The 22,621-nt window shown below is 41.4% G+C and overlaps 1 protein-coding gene across 1 annotated transcript; it reads right to left on the reverse strand.

Annotated features, from left to right (window-relative positions):
• Positions 1–1,051: 1,051 nt before the first annotated feature.
• On the reverse strand, positions 1,052–22,265 carry atr (ATR serine/threonine kinase). The gene is made up of 48 exons (XM_054613781.1): positions 22,075–22,265; positions 21,838–21,929; positions 20,230–20,382; positions 19,174–20,087; positions 18,912–19,054; positions 18,628–18,798; positions 18,264–18,427; positions 17,866–18,018; positions 17,449–17,647; positions 17,028–17,284; positions 16,668–16,864; positions 16,221–16,321; positions 15,828–15,999; positions 15,398–15,553; positions 14,972–15,166; positions 14,480–14,575; positions 14,277–14,366; positions 13,829–13,924; positions 13,505–13,635; positions 13,192–13,335; positions 12,887–12,980; positions 12,622–12,747; positions 12,120–12,326; positions 11,872–11,985; positions 11,506–11,621; positions 11,222–11,342; positions 10,632–10,769; positions 10,386–10,557; positions 9,756–9,922; positions 9,251–9,415; positions 8,834–8,925; positions 8,537–8,628; positions 8,255–8,432; positions 7,951–8,136; positions 7,240–7,399; positions 6,810–6,989; positions 6,282–6,424; positions 6,052–6,149; positions 5,638–5,867; positions 5,011–5,145; positions 4,289–4,489; positions 3,891–4,034; positions 2,904–3,054; positions 2,656–2,812; positions 2,264–2,417; positions 1,934–2,085; positions 1,545–1,650; positions 1,052–1,389 (listed from the first exon to the last, which is right to left on the reverse strand). Exons 1-48 carry the CDS (start codon positions 22,125–22,127, stop codon positions 1,216–1,218), a joined length of 7,830 nt encoding a protein of 2,609 aa, XP_054469756.1. The 5' UTR covers positions 22,128–22,265; the 3' UTR covers positions 1,052–1,215.
• Between the last annotated feature and the right edge of the window lie 356 nt (positions 22,266–22,621).

Genomic DNA, 22,621 nt, shown 5'->3' on the forward strand with positions numbered 1-22,621 from the left:
GTTACACCAACGGTTGGTTAACGGTACTTATGTTAACCGTTACCTGCGTCTCCTTGTTAGGACTTTTATTTTGCTGACGTAAACGCTATTTTATCCACCGCGTTTACGTTTAAGTTATTTCAAATACAGGTCCGTTAAACAGCAAACTAGCTGTTTTTAAAAGTGTAATGCATTGATTTACTGAAAAGATAATGACAATATGATGGAATACCTCCGATATCTTTATGATAGAAGAGACGTCCGGTGGTGAATTTCAAAATAAAAGCATAATCTCTACACGCCACTCCACGAATAAATGTGCAGAAAAAAACAAGTAATTTATATCCAAAATGCAACTTGTTTTCCCAGAGAGCAGATCTTAACATAATGTAAAAAGACAAAAGTCACTCCATGACATCATTAAAATTGGTCCATATCCAGTGCTGGTTTAGAAAAAGCTCCTCTTCATTTGAACCAGTCCTGTAAGACTTCTATCCATTTTGTAAGTACAGCCAGGCATTGACAAAAATGAGAAAAATAATGATAAAATATACAGTGACATTTTGAATGTCGACACTCATGACTGGACAACAAAAGGCTTGCTCACTTAAAGAAATATCACATCGCTTACTTCGCTCAATACTATCCTAACCCAGTCTCCCTCAGCCTCTTGAGGCTTCCAAGTGCAAACTCTTGGCTTTAATTGGATGCACTTTCTGAAAAAGGTCAGCTGACCGGACCATTGGGTAAGTGCAGGAGGAGAGAAACGCTCATACACAGTGGGGATTAAAGCAATCTGACTCCTAAAGCGTCTAAAGAGGGTTAAGAGATTAGAAGACACACTGCTACTTACATACACATTTACCTACAAAATCAAATCTGAAACACATTTTTTTTATTATAAAAGAATGTACAGCAATGCAACAAATATCTTTTGTTTCCAGAAAACAGGAAACTTAACAATGATGGAAGTACGAGATCAAACAAATGTCATTTTAAAGAGCTGTTCAACAAACAGTCAGGAATGTGTATGTGTCGTTATTACAAACTTTATGTGCAAGCATTTCTAAAAAAAAAAAAAAAAAAAAAAGACTAATTTCTTGCACTTGTTTTACTTGCTTGGAGCCACCTCGGAGAGCAGTTCAGGTTGTCCTGTGTGGGCATTTCATAAAAGCAAAGCATCTTAATTCTCTTCAAAATGCTTTCCTCTCATTTTGTAACCTTAGGGGGGGTGTTTTACAGGTAGGGCCCCCAGCCCAGATACATCTGACAGAGCAGTTTGTCGTCTGTTGCTTCCTGTATGAGGTAGTGGACGTGTCCCTCTATGGACAGAGGTAGACCTAGTACTTTGTTCCTGCTCTTTATTACTCCCTGCAGACGCTGGTCGATGTCACACACATGGGTTTTTGCCTGGAAGAGAAAGAAGGGGTAAAGATTCAAGACAAAAAACGGTGACATTTATAAATTATTATAGACATTTATCGGTTTTAATAGACATGTGTGCTGTTCTAAATGCTTGTAAACATACTTCCAAAAAGCAAAATCAACCTCCAATATGCACACACCTTTTCATTAACAATCTCTCCTGTCTCGTTGGCTTGAGCTTTTGAAAGTCCTTTGGCTTGTTTGCTCCACTCCACCAGCGGATCATGAAGGAAGGTCTTAAGTACACTTAGAGGGAAAATTAAAAACACATTTTATTATTTGGAAACCTTTAAGAAACAGTAACTACATTAACTTGGGACAGAGAAAAAACATTGACATTACATATATAATCATATTTTAAGAGTGAAGTATATTAGAAATCCAACGATTTCAAAATGGTCTGTATGTTTTTCTCCTTGCTCTGTACATATACTCCACACCCTGTCTTTTAAAAATGTCATTTTTGTACTCCATTGAGACAAGGTTTTAAGGGATTAAGTATGATCATGAAGTATTTATGTTTTTGTACCTCATTAAAGGTTCCCTCTGGTCTCGCATTAGTCTCAGGGTGACCTCACAGGCCTGTCTGAAGAGACCCTCGGTGCCCATAGGCCCCATGGCGTGGACCATGTTCTGGGTCAGACGGAAGGGAACCACTTCAGGAACGTCAAACGTCTCCCCCTAGTGGAGAAGGGAAGAAGGAGCATTAGAGAAATGCAGGGAAAGGAGTGGCAACAGAAAAAAGTAGTAGGCCTACATAAAAAAAAAAAACGAGTTAAAATAATACCTATGAATTTTAAATGATGATTTTAACTCCTAATTAATATATATTATAAGACAATTTGAGACGTAAACAAACCTTGTTGAAGAGGCAGTTGAAGTCGACGTGAACACATTCCCCGGTGAAAGAGTCAAAGAGGATGTTTTCTCCGTGGCGATCTCCAAGACCCAGGATGTAGCCCACCATGGACATCACAGCAGTGGAGCGGCAGTACGCAGAGCGACTGCTGTACCTGTAAACACACTCAATGAGTGAGATTATGTGCGAAAATGTTATCCCCTTAAACCTAAATGTAACTTTAAACCCAACTGGACCCCTTTGAAATGTAAAACCATCCAAAAAGAACTGAAAATACTCATTTCAAACGTGGTAATATACACAAACACACACAATTTTTTTTTTTATTATTGACACTGCTTTTGAAATAGTGGTCCTCATAAATTGTAGGAGAGTTGCAGGTAGGGTTGTACCATGATGTTGGGTCGGGGAAGGTCCGGAGGAACCACTCGTGGAATACAGGAAGGTGTCGAACACAAAGCACCTCCTTGTGGATTCGTAGCTTCTCCTCAAAGGGGGCTGTCTTCGGAAGAATAAGCTTCCTGAGCTCTTTACCTGATAAGTAGATACCTAGAACAACATATACAAATATGATCAAATAAACATTTATTAAGCTGACAGTTTGTTTATCTCTACTTTTAGGTTTTAAGTGAGAGTATACCTCTCTCTTTGTACAGCTTGGTGAGAATGTGTCGAAGTCCAGCGGTGTTGTTGACCCATTCGATGATGCCGCACTCCTCGTTGAGAGGAATCACAGCGTAGGTACGGATATGTAGCTCCCTCCGCCTTGACTCAGCATCTTTACGTAGGCACTACACACACACACACACACACACACACACACACACACACACACACACACACACACACACACACACACACACACACACACACACACACACACACACAAAAAGAAAGCAAGTTTTACACATGCTATAAATACTGCTGACTTTAGAATGTGGTAACACATTTTACAAGCTAACAGTAGACTTAACACCAAGATACTGATTTATTAGGTGTAATGTACAACGACCTGTAATAAATGTTTTTTTTGCAGATGTTACATGTTTTTTGGTCACACTGTTAAGGAGAAGTGTGTTTGAACTCAAACCCACAAATTGAAGTGAAAAATATCATCCCACCCTGAACTATACTATTCAGGAGTTGCAATCTTTTTTGGAAAAAAAAGGTGGAATTATGTTGAATGAAAATTAGAATGATAATCAAAGGTTAAAACAAATGTCAGAACATATGATACATTTACTGTATTATTTTGTGTAAAAACAGTGTATTTTTATAGTAGGTATGGAGGGAAATATGCATCTGTATGTACATTTACTGTGTATACCGATACATTTTTCTTTCTTTTATTACTTGATCATAGAGACATACTATGCATTTATTTATGAACTTGTTCTATCTTTATCCCGTTCCCTTTCCATTTATTGGCTAATTGTTAGTCACTGTTCAGACTGTTCAGAGATAATGAATATGGCTGTTTGAATGACATTGCACTGGACTGCATAATACAATATTGACAGGTGTTACCAACAGGTGGTACTCCCATCTGGGGACAGATGACCACTACTTCTTCATAATATCAATGTTACTAAAAATATTGTACAGTCAACAAATATCACACAAACACCTTGTTTATGAGGCAGTTGAACTCCATGAGCCTGCAGTCCTTCCTCAGGTCATCTTTGGGTTTACACATCATGGTGTAGCTCCGGCCATCTGAACCCTTCAGACTTATCTTCTTAGGCTTTTGTAAGGAGGCCAAGATCTCCACCTAAACACAAACACAACACACACACACACACACACACACACACACACACACACACACACACACACACACACACACAAGCACATACAGGTTAGAGATACGAGGCATCAAAAGTTCAAGATGATTTCTTTGATCATAAAAATCAGATTTTCTCGGATAATGATGCTTTATGACACTTTAATGACAGTTTCGGGCTATCACCTTCCTACTAAAAACATTTATGACAACAATCAGCATTCTCTTTCCCTTTCTCTTACGTTGTCTTCAAAGCCGTCCAGGTAAGCCCAGTGTCCAGGGAAGGCGTCGTGCTGTGTGTTTGCCCCGCCAGTAGAGGGCAGCGTCGGGATGAGGACCGACTGCAGGGGGATCAGGATCTGGCTGAAGGTGGGCTCCTCCACCAGACGTTTTAGCTGCTTGAAGTGAACGCTCATGCTGAGGGTGGTGCTGTTACCATCCACCTGAATGACACATTCACAGGAATATGTATTCATTTATTCCTTTAAATGGTTTCTTTTCATGCGTCCCTCTTTTACTGACTACTTTAAGCACTCATGTTCCTGAAGGGGATCAATGTTTCTTTGATCTAATCTAATCTCTTCAACCAATAAAATGTGTTGGTAATCACATAGGATGATTTCAAGAACTATATTGTTATGCTGTTGCTCCACACCCCATTAAAAAGTGTTATGAAACGATGTTTTATCATTATAATTGGACCTTAGAGTGCCATGGAATGCAGATAATCATGATATAGAGGTAATATGATAAAATCAAGCTATAAAGTAATTATACATTTGTTATCTTGAAGAAAAAAATACAAGAGAAGATTAAGACTCGGCAATTGTTAAGATATCCTACATAAGGCTAAAATTGCCAGAGTTTGGAAGATAACTTTTATTTTAATTATATGCAATATAATACTTGTATGTATGGATGTATGTATGTACTTATATGTGCGTGTGTGTGCGTGTGTGTGTACCTGCTTGTTGCAGAGCTCCAGCAGCTTGTCAGTCAATCTGTTGGCATCTCCAATGAATTTCTCCAGAGAATTTTTGAGACTAATTGCTTTCTTAAGAATCTGATTACAACGGTTCATACGCATGGGGTAGGAAGACTGAAAAAAAAACCACACACAGTCAGGAGTGAATGTGAGGTAATTAGTCATTAGAAAAGCAATTAGAAGACTTATGTAGGTATTAAAACATCTGGTCAATCAATCACACAATAGGTATGAGGGATTTGTAATGTATGCAAAGGGAGGCTGATCTGTTAAATGAAAGAAATGAAAAAAATGATAAAATTAACACAAATGTCAGAGTTCACACATTTTTGCATAAACACAGTGTATAAAGTATACACTTCTAGTAGATGGTGGATGTGCAGACATTCAGTGTATAGGAGTTCTTGAACATACCTCGAAAAATTGAACTGCAGAGATATAATACACAAGTTCCCGATTGTTATTAAGGCAACAGAAAACACACACACACACACACACACACACACACACACACACACACACACACACACACACACACACACACACACACACACACACACACACACACACACACACACACACACACACACACACACACACACACACCTTGGAGACAGCAGCCATTAGCCACATAGCCTGTTGGGGGTACGCCAGGAAGACTTTTGCCACAATGGTCATGAGGACGGTGAAGACCTCGTCACTGGAGTGGCACACCCTGGAGATCAGCTGGGAGAAGGCGGTCAGGAACTGGTACGGCGCCAAGTTGGCGCAGTGCTCGCTCACCACCGCGTTGATTTTCCCCAGCTCCTGTCGCATCTGTCTGTCTGCTCGGCCCGCTGTGGTGGAGGGATGTGTGGATAGTGTTTGAATGTGCTTATATACAGTATCTGTCCCGGCTGTTTACAGCTCAAAAAAACGTAATTAGGCATAAACTGCTAGTAAGTAGGTCAGACACTGGAAGTATCTCACTGCCCTGTGTGTATCTTTCTTTAATGCTTACAGTCACTTCTGGCTACCCACCTTTCTCACACTCACACACTTTGGCTCCAAAATCCAGCCAGAGAGACAGCATGCGAGGCATGGCCTGGTAGATGTACTGGTTTCCAAACTGCAAGGCTCTGGGAGGGAGACCACCCGGATTAGATGCATGATAAAGATACTAATGAGTCCATGGTAGAATACAGTAAATTATAACACGATTGATCATAGACTGAAGGGGCTGGGTATCAGCAGTTAGAACAATAACTTACTTTCCAAAGTATGTGACAATATATCGGATGAGGTTGCCTTGTTTCTCCAGCTTGTTATCAGTCACCATTGGCATCACTTTGTCGTAATACTTGGCCAGGTAGAAGTTTCCATCCTCCCACTCAGGAAGAAGGTTGGTCACATCCTAAGAAACACAGCAAACACACTTTAAAGCTGGGCTGCAACTTACAATCTATTCATTAATCTGACAATTCATTTCTTGATTTAATACATTTATCTGTTGGTCTTAAAAAAATGTCAGAAAATTTACAATTGCATAAAGATACCCGAGGAAATTCATTTTTGGGGCATTTTTGCTTGAAATATGAATTTGTAATATTTGCATTTTCTTCCTCAGTATATATTAAATATGTAAAGTGCATTGTGAAACTCTGCACTTGAAGTATTAATATCAATGATGTCCAGTTTGTAAATGTGCTGATATCATTTGCAAACTCTTTGAGAGTGTTCAATGAACCCCGTGACTTTCTACAGTGGTTCATTTGCTCTACCATTATCTTGGCTGTTACCTTGTATGCCTTCATGATGGCATTGGACTCAAAGTTGGCCGTCTCCTCCATGAAGCGTCCCACCAGCAGCATGGCCTTGCTTTTGGTCTGCAGGCTGCGAGGGTCTGTAAGCGGCTGATCATCGGGGAAACACTGGGCCACGCCCTTCTGCAGGACGATCAGGGCCTCGTGCACATCCCCCTGACAACACACCAAGTTTTTATTAGTGTTGTATTATCAGTGCGCTCAATATGTACGATAATCTTTTTTTTATTGTTAATGGGAAAGCACACATGGTAGAGGTTGGTTAATGAGCTGTCACTAATAAGTCATAATAATCTGAATTGTAGTTGTAAAGCAGGTGTGAAACAGAGTCAGCTTTACACAACAAAATGCTGATTGTGTACTTTAGTAATGGAGGTGAAAACTGTGTTAACAGGGTTGGTTATACCTTGGACCAAAGCCACTTGGCCTTCTCTGTGACCAGCTCGGCCAGGTGTGTGTTCTCTGCGTTCAGTAGTGCATTGAAGGCGGTCTGGTGGTGTCCTGCCTTTCTGGCCACGCGGGCACTTTGCAGCCAGCACTCCCCTACCAGCTCCTTGCTCATCGGCCTGCAGAGAAAAACACAACGCCGGATTTGTGATGTGGCCTGGACTTGTTCAATTGGCACTGATTTTTCTTCAGGTTTGCATCTTAGTTAGGTGTTCTGATTTTTTTTGTTTCAACAGTAAACAAAAAAGACACAGCAGAGATGACTGTTTGTTCAAAACAATACTGGCGGCTCCTAAAGAGGTTATCATTTATATCAGAAATGGAGACTATTTCCCCATTTAAAGAAGAGCAAAGAACGGCACTGAAGGCTTTACATGACCGAAATCGTGATTTTTGGTCTTCTGCTGACTTGCTTTGGCAAGATTTTAATTTGCAGATGGTTCATACAATCACCTGCCAAGTATTTTTTGAAGGTGCCTGCCCTTCTTCAAACACTTTCCACTGACGGCTTCTCAGATGGTTCTGTGTAACAAACCATCTGGTTGGTTAAGTTGGATGATTTCTGCACTCTCCCTGATATCAAGGCAGCAGTAAGCAGCTGACACAATGACAAAATGGAAAATCTCAAGTGGCATATTGACATCTTAACACAGTCGTTCTATATCCTTACTGTGGTCCCAGGCTGAGCAGGGATCGACGGAGGGCCAGGACTGGCTCCTTGGCCCTGAAGGAATTCTGGGTCATCTCCAGTCGATTTGACCAATGAGGAGGCAGCTGGCTGAGGCTGGTGGTGGAGCACTCCCTCTGTTTCTGCAGGTCAGTAAAGCTGTGCTCCAACTCGCTGAGCATGTGGAGCCTAAACGGACAGACACATAGTTTTTGGGATTCACAAGTTGTTGAGATCGACAATCAGGAAAAATAATAATTACATACAAAAAGTAACTTATTTTAAGAACACACTGACAAACACAGACCTGACGATGTATTCATATCCTCTCTGGTAGGTGCCACACTCATAACTGGCTGCAGACAGAGGGACGACCTGTTCCTTCCTCACCAGCTTCAGTTTCTCATAGAAAGCCTCGGCATCCTGCTTCTTAGCTGACAGCAGTAACTGGCCAAGCCGCACACTCCAGGTATTGGACTGGCGGTCTGGAGACCCAATGGTAGCGCAAACAATTATGTTTTAACTAGATATCTCAATAAATAGTTTAAATATGTTGCAGGTTTCATGGATCATCTGTGTGTTTTATTACCTGAACTCAAATAATCTTCCAGCAGATCCCATTTTCCGAGCTTCCAGGCCGCTTCCACTCTGTATGTGTTCAGCTCTGACTTCCACTGGTGCCTTAATATGTGCATACATAGACATATTCAGTGGATCTTAACTGACATACATGTTATCTAAGTATAAAATACAAGAGTCCATTAGTTGAGAAACCATCAAGACCTTCTCCACCTACAGTTAAAGTGGATTTAACTTGAATTAAAAAGCAATTTCTGGGTCTATAAAATGGGCCAAAATGTACAATATGTGTATGTGTGTGTCTCACTTGCTGGCCAGTACTCCATTGACCTGAGTGATGACTGTTGACAGCTGTCCCAGGCCAAGCATAGAGGTCATCACCCCGTGATAGTGACCAATCTATACACAAAAGGGACAATAATGACATTAGGAAAGAATTACAGAAAGATACAACAGTGTAACAAATAGGAGCTGACAGCACACAGTTATCTTTTATCCTAATATAAGCAATAATATATATAGTGGCCACTTTCTCTTTACAGTATTTTTTAATAAACTATTGCTCTGAACCTTGCACTACCGGTATTTGCAGTATTGAACATAGAACTTAAAATGATTTCACTTTGACAACATTTTATGAAGCAAATTAAGAACTTATCAATTAAACCTAACCTGGTACTTTGTGTGTGTGTTTGTGTGTGTGTGTGTGTGTGTGTGTGTGTACCTGGTCCGACTCCAGCTGTATGGCGCGGTCGTAGCAGGCGGTTGCGTCTCGCAGCAGGCCGATGCTCTCGTGCTCCAGTATCTGTTCACGTAGCGACGGCTCTTCCCTCCTCAGGGCGTTGACCCCCCTCACTCCATCGGGCTCATGCATGGCAGCGTACAGAGTCTGAAACAGCCAATCATAGAAAAATATTTCAGAGAGCTGCAACAAGGCCTAATATAACATTTTTGTTTATTGACTTTTCGCAGCATTACATTGTAATGATATGATCTCACTCTTTTACAAATTTCTGTAATCTGAAAATAACCTTTTAATCAGCCATAATTCAGCCATATTGTTCAACCCCTACCCTCAACAACACTTTTGTCAAACATTATTTATTTAAAAAGATGAGCTTAAGGTGTGATTGTTAGTCAATGGGGTGAGGTGTTAACGATCATCATCTATAAGTAAGGATGTGTAATGGCAAATGATTTGTCCTCTACACAAAATGCATTTAACTGACCTGCAGGAAGGTGAGATGGTCCTGGATGTTCTCTTTGTTTTCTAAGATGTATGCTTCAAAGTGCATGAGGGCACGAGTGTACGCTTTGGATCGTAGAGAAGCCTTGGCCAGAACGTCCTGAGGAATACCCTTGAGGAACGCCACCACACGCTGGTACTCCCCGCTCTCTGCAATAAAAATATTTCAGCTTTTTTACTTCACAACTGAGTTAATCATGCAGGTCAGTGAACAACAACGACGCACACAATTACATTCAGTTTATCAAAACTAATGTGCAAACATATCTGAACGAATTATTTTCCTGTAAATAATTTATTATTAATAGTAATAATACATTTTATTTGTATAGTGCTTTAAAAAAGGTACTCAAAGGCAATTTACATGATAAATACAGAAACAATAAAATAAATAAAAATGTAAACAAGGCAGAGAGATAATATTATAACAGAAATAAACAAAACAACAAGAAAAAAGACATACATAACTAGCATCACAGGTTGAATGCAGATTTAAATAGATGAGTTTTAAATGCAGTCTGTTCTGTTGTCACTGACTTAGGCAACACACATGATTAAACCTAAAGCCTTCTGATTTACATTTTACAGAGATTTTGCATTGGGTGTCACTAACCGTTGTGTTTGGGTTTGGAGTAGAGGATGTGGCGCCCCCACTGTGTGAGGTGAGACAACATGCTGAACACAGTCTGAGTGCTGAGCTGTGATAGGCTGGAGGCGTTCTCCTGACCAGGCCCCCCTCCTCGTCCGTCCTCCGCTGTCAGCACGGCCAGCATCTCCTCCGTCACCTGCAGAGGAGGCGTGTTATTAATGCCGAAAATAAAACAAACCCCAAAAAACCTGTAAGAAACACAGTCCTCACCCCCTGTTGCTCTGCAGGTGTGCAGCCCAGCAACATGTAGAGCAGAATGTGAGGCAGCAGGTAGATTGTGACCTTGTAGTCGTGTTTGATGATGAAACTGCAGCAGGTGAACACTCTGCTGGCTAGCTCATGTCTCACCTAAAACACATAAAACCAGTTCATAAAAGTTCTGACTTGAAAGTTTATGCCAAAGTGAGACAAAATATGTGCTTTTGAAATATTCCACCAAAAATTGGAAATTCACAAAAGAAAAAAAAAAGATTCCTGGTTATATTATTTGCCTTCAATGCAATTTATTTATATCTGTCTTCAACATGATACTTTCTTTAATATTTACCAGGTTACTTGTTTGTTGGTCTTGAAACCTTCGCATGTTTTTTAGTTAACAGTTGCCATGCGAAAGTTTGTCAAGAATCATCTTTCTCTCTGTAGATATTTAGACCTCCATTTTGATATTCAAAATGTCATAATGTTATTAGGTCCACAGAAAGACAAATCAGTCCAATCTGACAGATTTGAAGAGCGTGATACATGATCAATTAAATGTGTTTATGTTTGGCTCTGCAGAAATGAAACATAAACCTGCCAACCTTGCTGATAAGGTATCCGGCCCAGGTGGCTGACCAATCAGAGAACTTGCTCCCTCTCTTGCTTAAGTACACTGGCTTCTTCAGTTTAGACCAGTTAACCTCCTTCTGACTGCTCTTATACCTAAGATAAGATAGAGAGGGAGGAGAGATAGGGTAAGAATGAGCACAAAGAAGAAATAACTTTCACATAAGGGATTTGATCTCTTTATTACGTGTGAGACAATTACAATACAGGATCAGAATGTGTATGTGCTGTAAGTCTATGTGTGTATAAACTTGAATACCTGCTGTTGAGGTGAGGTTCCAGTATTTCTTGAATCTGCTCTGGGAATCTCCTCCACAGACGACGACCCGGTGAGTCGGTTCGACCCTCACGACACTCAAAGATGGACAGCAGCTCCTACAGGACATCGACACAAAGACATATATAAAAGACAAGACATTACATAAAATGGAAGGAGTCTGTTTTTCTCTATATGTCTCTCTATATGTTCGTCCTTCGATTTTTGGACAACTTTTCATCCGGTCATCTTCACTCAGGGACCCAAGGAAGCGCGGTGTTGAGTGCGAGCGCTTGAGATTTACGGGACAATTTATTAGCACAAACACAAATTAAAGTGCAAAGTGAGTGTTTGCACAAGTGTGAGTACCTGAATTGCGTAGGCAGCAGAGTCCTGTGCTCTCACATCATCAGCGTAAGCCAGAAAAGTTCTGGTCAGTTCAGTCAGAAGGTCGTAGGCAAAGTTGGGATCATCAACTCCACTCTGTTCACAGAAAAATAAACCGTTTCTAAATGAAGACTTTTAGTAAAGTATGTTTGAAATATTGCCAAAGTTATAAGCTATGTTCTGTATGTAATTATATTATACATGCACAGCTTTGGGCTTGTCTTGCTTACCACAAAGGTGTTGCGGTCGCCATGGGTGTGAGTGTGAGACAGATCCAGACGTCCAGGATCCACGGCCCCCAGCTCCCCCAGACACTCCCCACAGAGGAGCCTGGCCTCTGGGGACGAGTCCTGGCAGCCCTTCAGCAGCACTGACACCAAGCTGGAGATGACAGGCTCCACCGCTTCACTCGCACAAACCTGCCGCAGCAGCCACTCCTGCAGTCCACAACATAAAAAAAATATATATTTATAGTATGGGATGTTATGGTGAGATAAAGACATGTCAGTTATTTTGTCGGAAGGCACTTGACAACTAACCATCGCAGTGGAGCTTCTCAGTAAGGGAATAGTAGAAAAGTCTCTTATAAATTGCAAAGACAAATCTTGGACTCTGGTCCTTTAAGAGGTCGTTGTCAAACATCTGTGTGTGTGTGTGTGTGTGTGTGTGTGTGTGTGTGTGTGTGTGTGTGTGTGTGTGTGTGTGTGTGTGTGTGTGTGTGCATGCGCATGCCTGCTTGCTGTGCATCATGTCTCTGAGGCTGGTCAGTGCATGAATCCTGACGTCGACGTTTTCATGTTGCACGGCCCTCATGGACAGCTGCAGCGCTGCAGCCAGGTCACTCCTGCTGGCTGTCAGCTGGATAGAATCAGACAGAGTGTATTACGTATTACCATATAGTGGATATTCTTATCTTGAAACACAGATATCAATAAATAATCCTCTTCACCACCTGCATTCACTTCAACATCATGATCATCCTCCAGTCCATACTGACCTTCTTGTAGTTCTGAAGAACAGTGTGGATGTCTTTCAGCTCAGGGTGGTCTGGCAGGAAGTAAATCTCATGGAGGTAGTCTTTGACCTCTTCCCTGTGGGGAAATTGACGGAATTAGATCACTGGTATTGTAAGTCTGGAATTAAATGCTGATTCCTGTTTTTTTACCATAAAATTTTACATTTTAATTAAAACAGGAAAGAGATTAAATTAACTTAGTTCTTTCACTTCATATGTTTTAGATGTGCATCTTTCTGCACAGGACCAGTTTGGTCATTTTTTAGATTTGTTCATGTGTGTGTTACCTGTTGTCCAGTATCAGGAAGCGGATAATGGCGGCAGTTTCTTTGGGCTGCAGTGGGATTAAGGGCAGGAGTGCAACAATAACATGACTCAGCAGAGGGCCCAAGTGTGCCGGCTCCACGCTCCTCACAAAACACTCCCACGTCCTGTTCCACACAAGAGGAAAGAAATTAACAAACAGAGTCAGAAGCAAGGTCTATGAGCTTATCACACAGGACTGTGACACTGTTTTTTTTGGGTCAGTGGTTCATCTATCTCTTGCAACCTTCTCATATGCTTTAACTTTTGGTGGTGAGTGTGAGTTTGTGTACTGACTGGCAGCAGAGCAGAGGGAAGTCCTCTCTGTATCGGAGACCCGTGCGGAGCGTCGTCATCATCTTGACTCTGACAGAGCTGATGTGTTTGCAGCCCATCAGTCGCATCAGAGCCATCACACTCGTCAATGCCTGCAGAAAAAACAGGCGAACACTTTCTTTGTACACTGAGCAGAATCACAGTGGACAAACAACAGCATTTACCAAATCGTTGTAATATTGCTTTGAACAATATTTCCCTTTATTTGGTAGCTCTGTGAACTCTCTTTACTGAGACAATACATTCTAAAATCTGAAATTAGTTTGTCAGTCGAGGATCACACACCAACTTCTTGCGGTCCTTCTCTCCTGCGCTGGAGCTGAGCAGCTGCATGTTGAAGAAGGCAAGAATTCCCAGCAGCTTTGGCTGCAGGTAGTCAGCCTGTCAAACAACAACCAAAGAAAGACAAGTGAGGAAAAATATTCATGTTCAATGTAAAAAAAGGGAGGTGATTATTTATTACTAATTATAGAACAATAATTTGCTACATATACTTTTTTATTTTAAATGTCATGTGCATGTAGTGCAGTTGTTTACCAGAGTCCAAAAAGATCTCTAAAAAAGTGCTTAGTTTGTTTGATATAAAGTATAATAAAAGCACTGTAGTTTGTTTCAAAATCCTTTAAAACTGAATAACACTGTGTGTTATAATTCCACAGCATGTCCATTACTATATTTTGTGAAAAGTGCAAGATAAAGCTGTAATAATAGCACAATAAACTCGGACACATACCATGCGTTCTGGGGTGGTGATTTCTCGGGGACCCTGGTACGGGTCATCATTGGACGCAAAGGAAGCCAGGATTGCCAGACCATTAAATACCTACATGTATAAACAAGAGTTAGTTTTGAACTACATAAGTGAATTCATTACTGACATGTATGTACTCAAGAATAACTTCTGAAAAAGACTTGATTTCATGTTTGTGTGTCGACCTGTTGGTAGTGCTCTCCGAGGCGCAGCAGCAGCTCGTTGTGAAGACCCTGGAAGTCTTGCCTTAGCAGAGAGCCAAGTTCAATCTCTGTCTCACTCTGAGAGAATATTAGGAAAACAAATGTATATCAGTCTGGTAATCTTATTGTTTACTATGGACAACAAACATCAAAAACATCCAAATATAGCGTACATCATACAAACTCACTTAAAAAAATTGAAACTATCCCTTTAATATTAATCTCTGCGGATGTTTACTTATGTCCCAGTGGGTGGACTCTAGTGCTTTGAATCATACAATTAAGTTAACTTGGGTGACAGATTTCATCATTAAAGATCTTTTTTATTATTGATTTATTCCATTTACAATGCGATTGAAATCTAAATCATTACTAACCACTACAATAACAAACACAACACGGCCTCAATGCAAGACTACTTTCTCTGTTGTCATTACTGTAGCTTGCAGCTAGGTGGGGTAACAATTTTAATACCTGCAGGTAGTGGAAAGCCCTCTCTAGCTCTTCTTTGGTGCAGGAACAGACCAGATGGCTGAAGATGTACTTGAAGTTGTTGATCAGGATCTCTCTCCTGTTTGCCTTCAGCTCATTGGCCAGGGTACGGATGAGAGCAGAGCCAGTTGAGCTCGCCTTGGCTGCCAGGTAGGGCAGGAGCACCTGGAGGGTCCTCTGCATTTACAAGTAACATGCATAAAAACACACATGCTCAGAAACACACATGTACATATACATAATACTATCCTCTCTGCTGCTGTAATCCTGCAAATTTCCCCGCTGTGGGACTATTAAAGGATTATCTTATTTTATCTTATCTTATCTTGATACAGTCTTGATGTACTTTCACAACATATTGCAGACTGTGTAAACGGTGTACTTTTGTGTTGTTAATGTTTGACATACAGTGAGAAAGCGGTGGAGGTCTGGGAAATCAAAAGCGTGTGCGATCTGAGCCAGGATGTCCAAAGCCAGCTCTCTCTGATTGGCTGATTCGCTGCCCTGATCCGGTGTGCTTCTCAAGGCCGACGCATGGCGAGAATGCAGCGACTCCACCAGGAACTAAACACACAGAAGAAAGAAAGAAGATGCACATAATCTTCTGGAGACCTTGTTTACACTACAACCATTATCATCATACTAACTGAACATCAACATTAATTGAAAACAAAAGCATTACAGGAAGCCCTGCTGCACATTCTTAAACAAAAATTATTATAGTATTATTAATATATCTTATTTTATTCATAGCATTATGGACTGAGAACCTATACATTTCTCCATGGGCATTGGTGTATAGCCCAGATTTATTAGAGCAGCAATAAAGATTTTATACCTGGCAAATTGGGTTCTTGTACTGACTGAAGAGGGTTTGAAGCTTAAGACCTTTGGCAGAGGCCAGGGCTCTGATCTGAGCGTAAGCAGCTACAGACACCGGGGACGACTTGGACAGCAGACAGTGGAGCAGCCGCAGCAGAGAGAACGACACCAAACTACCCTGAGAGGCTCTGACAGGAGAGGAGAGAGGTGAACAACGTTAAAACAAATTACAATGAGACAGTAAACATGCTGCAGAAGAACTTGAAAAAAAATATTACTATATGAAACAAACGTACATAAAGACAGGAAGATTATGAAGATTATTTTTTGCTAGCCTTTAGTCCCACTTTGAGTGGTCACAACACAGCTAGGGGTGCTGTTCTGTTCTCTTGTGTAAAGTCACCCGTACCTGCCAATCTCTCCGGTGGTGAGGATGAGAGTGTTGCGCAGGTCGTCGTCTCTGTTGAGTTTAGCGTTGTTGAATGCCTCTTTGAGACGGGTGACCAGTAGCTTAGATAGCAAGAAGAAGAAACACACACATCATCAACCTCACCATCATTTTCAGAAATCAAAAAAAGTATTTATGCAAATAATAATCCCCAAAAGGTCAGTTCTAAAATATATGAACCAAGGAAAATGTAAAAACTTTTCCCCTCCTTCACTTTTTTTCAACTAAGGGAACCATGATTTTAAAGCAGCATTTTAAACATTAATTTGCATGTTATCAGTAATATATCAAATTTAATTTACATTCAATATTTTATGCTCTTTTTTCTTACAATAATACGTTCATAATGAAAATAATGTTGTTTTTTTAGATGTTTAGACTTTAAGTCTTACTGCTGGAGTTGCTCACCTCACTAAGAGAGCCCTGCTCGGAGTTTCTGGTGGTCTCTGTTAGCAGGAAACGCACTGATTGGCTGAAGCAGGTTCTGACAGCTGGATCTGAGTCCTCCATAAGACCAATCAGAGCACAGAGAACTGCCTGGGAGTCGCTGTCTCCACAAACCAGTTTCACGTGCTGGCAGAGGTGAGGCAAAGCTTCTAGGAAAGCTAAGAAAGTGATATAAATATGTAAATAACCTGAATGAAATAATACTGCATTTGAAAATAATCCACAGGAGGATCACATCAATGTATTGGATAGTTAATAAAGAATCTTTTATGCTTTCTGCATTTGTAAAAGGCCATTATTGAAGAAAACATCCCCCAGTACCTTGTTTAACACTGCTTGGAGCTTGCTGTTTAAGCAGAGGCAGGAAGGGTCTGACAAAAGTGGGCCTGAGGGATGGAGAAGTATTCCCAGAATGCTCTGCTGCAAGGCTGAGTCGGTGACAGAGGATCTCAGGAAGACGAGTGGACTCTGGGTGGGTGACACTGAGCTGGGAGAGCTCTGATTGGATACAGCTCAGCTGACCGATTATCCTAGCAAGCTCCTTCTTCACCTGCTCCGAGTCGTCCTCCATCCTGGGACTGCAAATGGTCAAAATGTACAACATGAACATCATGGAAAAAAGTTTAAAACAGTAAAATAAAATAAAATAAGCCCCTTATCACCAAAGAATGATGCAAGCAAGTGGCAATGGTCATATTTGTGTGTGATTGTATATATTGTTTATACATAGATATGTGCGTACAGTAGAGTAGTGCTGATGAGGTTTTGGTGTGAGTTTCCAAGGTGGTGAAGAAGAAGAGGGAAGGCCTTGACTGCCGCCGCTCTCGCCACCTCATCTGGACTCAGCAACGTCTTGGAAAACACGCACACCCGCCACGTCTCACACACACCACCACGCAGAAGGGCCAGCAGCGACACACAGTCTGCCTGGATCTCAGATGCTGGAAAGACACATCATGTTGAACGTCACTACAAAATGTCACAATGGAAACGGCCTGGTAAATTCATTTAAATTGATTTTATAGCAATTATGAAACAGTTTTACAAATATTTAGCCCCTGACTTCACAAAAAGATACAGCTACAGGTGACTAGAGAAGTCATCTCAAACTCCATTTTGGTGAGATGTTTCCGAGTTGTGATGCAGAAAAAATACTCACAGTAAAAGAGGCTGAGTCTTTTAGCGAAGGCGGGCAGCCAGGAGGGGAATCCTGAACTCTTGTAGGGTGAGACGGACTTGTTCTCACACACCCAGGGAAGAGACAGCAGAGCACACACTCGCCGCTGGAGCCCGTCCTCGCTGTTGCTGTTCACTACACACACATACACAAACACAAGAGGAGATGGTGATCAATGAACTGTACTTAAAAGGACGTGCTTTGATTTCTGACATATATTTTTGCTTTTTTTTTAACATTCATTAGTAGGGATTGATGGCAAAAATACCAGACAATATTCTTTAGAGGTGACGAACAATAAGTAAATAGTAGATAAATAAAAGCAAACATAAGAACAGGATGTATCATCAGTGTTTTTTGTTGAGTGTACATATCCTTACTTGTCAGGTAGAGGATAGAGTCCAGGACCCTAACAGTAGTCTGGACAGCAGACTGAAAGTAGCTCTGGTTCGAGTCGGGTTGAGGACCTCCTTCTAACACTGTCTGACAGCTCTTCAGAGCCCGGCCCAGAGTCTCAGAGGGCACCCAGAGAAGAGGAGAAGGACTGTCAACAACGAAACCAAGAAACAGAGAGTGACATAATAAGCTCAGGGAAAGAAGATTTGTCACAAAACTGTAGCAATGTAACTTATTCTTATAGTTGTTTAAAAGACAAAACAAACCTAAGAAACGCTGGATAGTTAGTATTTAAGTAATATAGCAGGAGAGCTAGAGTGACAGCCGGTGTATATGTCTGTGTTTTACCTGGTTGGAGAGGAGCAAAGGGCTGCCAGACGGAGGATGAGGGCCAGACCCTCCAGAGCACAGAGAGTCTGTTTGGTTTCAGGACCATCAGAGTTCAAAAAAGTCAGCAGCTCCTCCAGACGACCGTTCACCACGGCCCAAACCTCACTGCCGACACGCATGTCCACCTCGCTTAAGACACAGAGACACATAATAAATAGCAGAACAAGGTGTCAAAAATCTAAATCTCTACTGTCACTATCAAAGAAATGTTTGAACACAGCTGTGAATGTTAATGAACTTACGCTGCTGATGTTTTTGTTGTTTTGCTGACTGACTTGGTGGCGGATTTGCAGGATTTCTTTGCAGCAGTCTCTCCATCTCCTGACTTCTGCATCACCATAGCAGTCTCGGCCTTCAGTGCGGCTTGGAGAAACCCCTCCGCACACTGTGAAACACAAGCAGCACAGATATGTAAGGAGGGCGATAGATAAAAGATGTGACAAGGGTTATAACAGCAACAGAGAGAGAGATTTAAAAAAAAAATGATGATGAACAGAATCCTACTTCAGCCTGAGCTTCTGTTCCAACGGTGCGTGCCAGCGTCCTGCAGACTTCTGTGACTCGCTGCCTTCTTAACAACGCAGCGCTTTCATAAACTACGGCGACAGATAGCAAGAAGCTGAACAGCAAGCAGAGTGATTCAGTAACCTCTGACCCCAACTTGACATCAGAGCCTCCAAGAGCACAAACGCACTCGAACATCTGCGACAGATGGATTGGCTCAAAGTGTGAGTGAGAGACGCCAGATGACTGAAACACACAGCGAGTCAAGTGCAGCAGCTCTCCGTCATACGGATGTTTCTCATCTAAGTTTGTGTTTGTGGTGAACGTGTACGCATGTGTTTCCAGCAACTGAAGGTAGGCTGTGAAGAATTCGTGGCCCTGCATCTCAGGAAACCCTCCCAGCTCCACAAGTCGACTCAGCATCACCATGGAGATCTTCCTCAACCTGGTGTTGCCGTTGGCCAGGAAGGAGCAAGCCGTCTCCCAGGCCACACTGAGGTCTTGACGGGAGACGACTCCCCGCAGTGCGTCAGTTACGACTCCGATTGTCACGGCACTCAGCGACTCCAGGGCAGCAGGTGAGGAGAGAACCAGAGGAGAGGGGGTGAGGTACGAGGAGGCACAACCGGGGGAGATACTGAAGTGCTCGAGAGTTACAGGCCATCGGCTCTGTTTGTGAAAGTCCAAAGTGTGTCCACTTCCTGCCAGTGTGGAAATATGAGTGTACAGGATGTTGCTGAGGTCCTGTGCCAAGAAGATGAGCTCCTGAGTGAGGCGGCTGAAGATGAATGGCGCCCTGGCTCTCAGAGTGTGGAGTAAAGAGCACAACACAGCAGAGACCCGCCCGTGGATGACGTCACAGTCTGGAGCCGCCGCCACACGAAGCAAGCGGACAGCCACCCACTTACTAAAGTCTGAATCAAGGGAGGAATGAGGAGACGTCAGAGGTGAAAAGGAAAGCACAAAATATATAATACAGATAACATTTGAACATTTTTTACATTTTGAATCTCTCGAAAAATGTTATATTGCAGCTGTTTAAAGAGCGTCTTTTACCAGTACAGCTCTGTGTGGTGTCCGGGTACTGTGCAGGCTGACAGGCAGGGTTGGCGAACATCAGAGACGAGGATTTGATTATATGCTGCACAAAGTCCAGCAGCATCACACAGGCCGGCTCTGAACTGGACTTCTTATTCAGCCCTAGAGCAACTGGAAGAAAACAGATTTGATTAACCAAGTGGTTCACAACCTGGCGATCAAGAACCTCCACGAATCGGTTGCAAGATCAATCTGAAAACTGACAGTACGATGAAAGGGTAAGAAGTGCCAGAAGCACATACTTATGCTACATAAAATTACCTTTTTTTGTATTTTTTTGCATGAAATGCTGCATAGTTTTAACCTTCAGGCCTAAACTATTTACTCATAAATCTGAGAAGCAAAAACCACCTTAATTAAACTGCACAAGTTTAGAGACATATGCAACCTGCAGAAAAGGTCAGATATGGACATTGCTTCACTTTAAGCGGTCGCATGGCAAAATGGTTGGAAGCCATTAACCACATTAACTGCATAGAGCTTCTGTCATGTCATTCAATATAACCACATAATGTGCAGGTGGGGATTCTTTAAACGCACATAACTTGATATTTAATGCTAGTGAAGGGTTTTTGGAGACCTTAAACTTAAGTAAAAAGTGACCAGAGAGTTGCTGGTACAACCCCAAACTGGGCAAGAATAATACGAGGAGTCAGATAAATATATTAATAATAAATATATTATTCAAAATATGGAAGTCGAAACTGAATTTCTTTGAGAGCACAGGCCAAAAACAACAACAACAAACAAACAAACAAACCAAACAGCCCTGGTTGGTCAGGATTATGATACAAACAGCTATTATGACAAAAAAAGGACCAACAGGTAAATACATGTAACAGCATAGACACTACCTTTCTGACATTTAAGTGGCAACAGCATACAACTGAGCTATAAACTCATTTTGACAGAAAAGTCCTGACATAAAGATAGTAGTAGTAGTAGTAGTAGTAGTAGTAGTAGTAGTACTATACAATACAAATACTTGACGTGCATCAGCAACAAAACACATGGCAAAATTGTGGCAAGAGGACAAGGACATTAAAAAAAATCATATCAGATAAAGGGAACACTAAGTTAGTTACAGTATGCCATAAGCTCAAATACTTAAAAGATGAGAGTAAAAGAAAGATTGGTTGAATAGACCAGTGGTTCTCAACCTTTTTTCAGTGATGTACCCCCTGTGAAATATTTTTTCAGCCAAGTACCCCCTAACCAGCGCAAAGCATTTTTGGTTGAATAAAAGATGTAATACACAGCGCTGTGCCATCAGTGTTTATTAAACTGTCAACACTGAATATTGCATTGTTGCATTGAATTCAGTTTAACTTACATTTATATTTTATTGAATATTTATTCAATTACTATTTTAAAGGATTTTTGAATGGATGCTTATTTCAAATATATTTTTAAAAAATCTCACGTACCCCCATTTGAGAACCACTGGAATAGACTAAAAACTGAACACTGATGCTTTTATAGCTCTAACAAGCTGTTATTTACTACCCTTCTGTCAGGTGTCAGGTGTCCATATCCTGCACGTGCTAGAGATCCCTCGAGACTCACCTGCATCCACATCAGTCAGGATCCTGTCAATGAACTGACAGAGGATCTGTCGAGGTTTCTGCACCGCCTGGTCGTACCCAGCCGCGCTGGCGCTGCAAACACCAACACAGCGTGACGTTAACGTTAACATTAATCAGTGTCTTGCACTTAAACAGAGGACTCGGTATCTAAAATGGGTTTTCTGTCACTGACATGCTATTAACAGCTTAGCTTAGCAAACTGTAGCCGCTTCCTCACCTCGAGAGCTCCTGAAGAGCCGGTATCATGGCAGACATCTCCAGTCCTTCCATGTTTACAGTCTTTTTGTATTTTGCTACTTAAACAAACAACTTCTTAAAAAATATATGATATTAATTTGGTGAGGTAACGTTACTTTTAACCAGCACACTCTTGGCGTTACACGTCCTGTCCATCCTGTCAAGTGTTTCGAAAACTTTCGCTCCAAAATGACGTAGTTGTTTTGGTACGGCATCCATCGAGGGTCAAGACACCTGGATGTAAACTCGAAGTGCAAACTGCTCCCCCTGGCGATGTAATTGTTAATATACTTACCGAAACAGACATTATACTGCGGGAAAAGTAAAAGTAATAGTATAACTAATCATTATCCATAGTGGTGCTATTCAGGTTATATTCTATTCATTGATTATAATTACTAATTTGTTAATGTGTAAGCATAATTTGATGTTGCTGCTGGTCAAGGTGGGGCTGGTTTTATGCTGAGTGGCTTAATCTATAAATCTTAATGCATTTTTGATAAATATTTTTCTATTAATAATCTGGA

This window comes from Anoplopoma fimbria, chromosome 15 (assembly GCF_027596085.1).
Source record: "Anoplopoma fimbria isolate UVic2021 breed Golden Eagle Sablefish chromosome 15, Afim_UVic_2022, whole genome shotgun sequence".
Classification (NCBI taxonomy): Eukaryota; Metazoa; Chordata; class Actinopteri; order Perciformes; family Anoplopomatidae; genus Anoplopoma; species Anoplopoma fimbria.

What these genes read in the sequence shown, in the direction of transcription:
- atr (XM_054613781.1), bottom strand. Translation starts at nt 22,127, where the DNA reads ATGGAAGGACTGGAGATGTCTGCCATGATACCGGCTCTTCAGGAGCTC. An exon ending in GAACCTCACCTCAACAGCAG is followed by an intron (nt 11,343 to 11,505) that starts GTATTCAAGTTT and finishes ATCTTATCTTAG; the next exon opens with GTATAAGAGCAGTCAGAAGG. An exon ending in TCAACTGCCTCTTCAACAAG is followed by an intron (nt 2,086 to 2,263) that starts GTTTGTTTACGT and finishes CTTCTCCACTAG; the next exon opens with GGGGAGACGTTTGACGTTCC.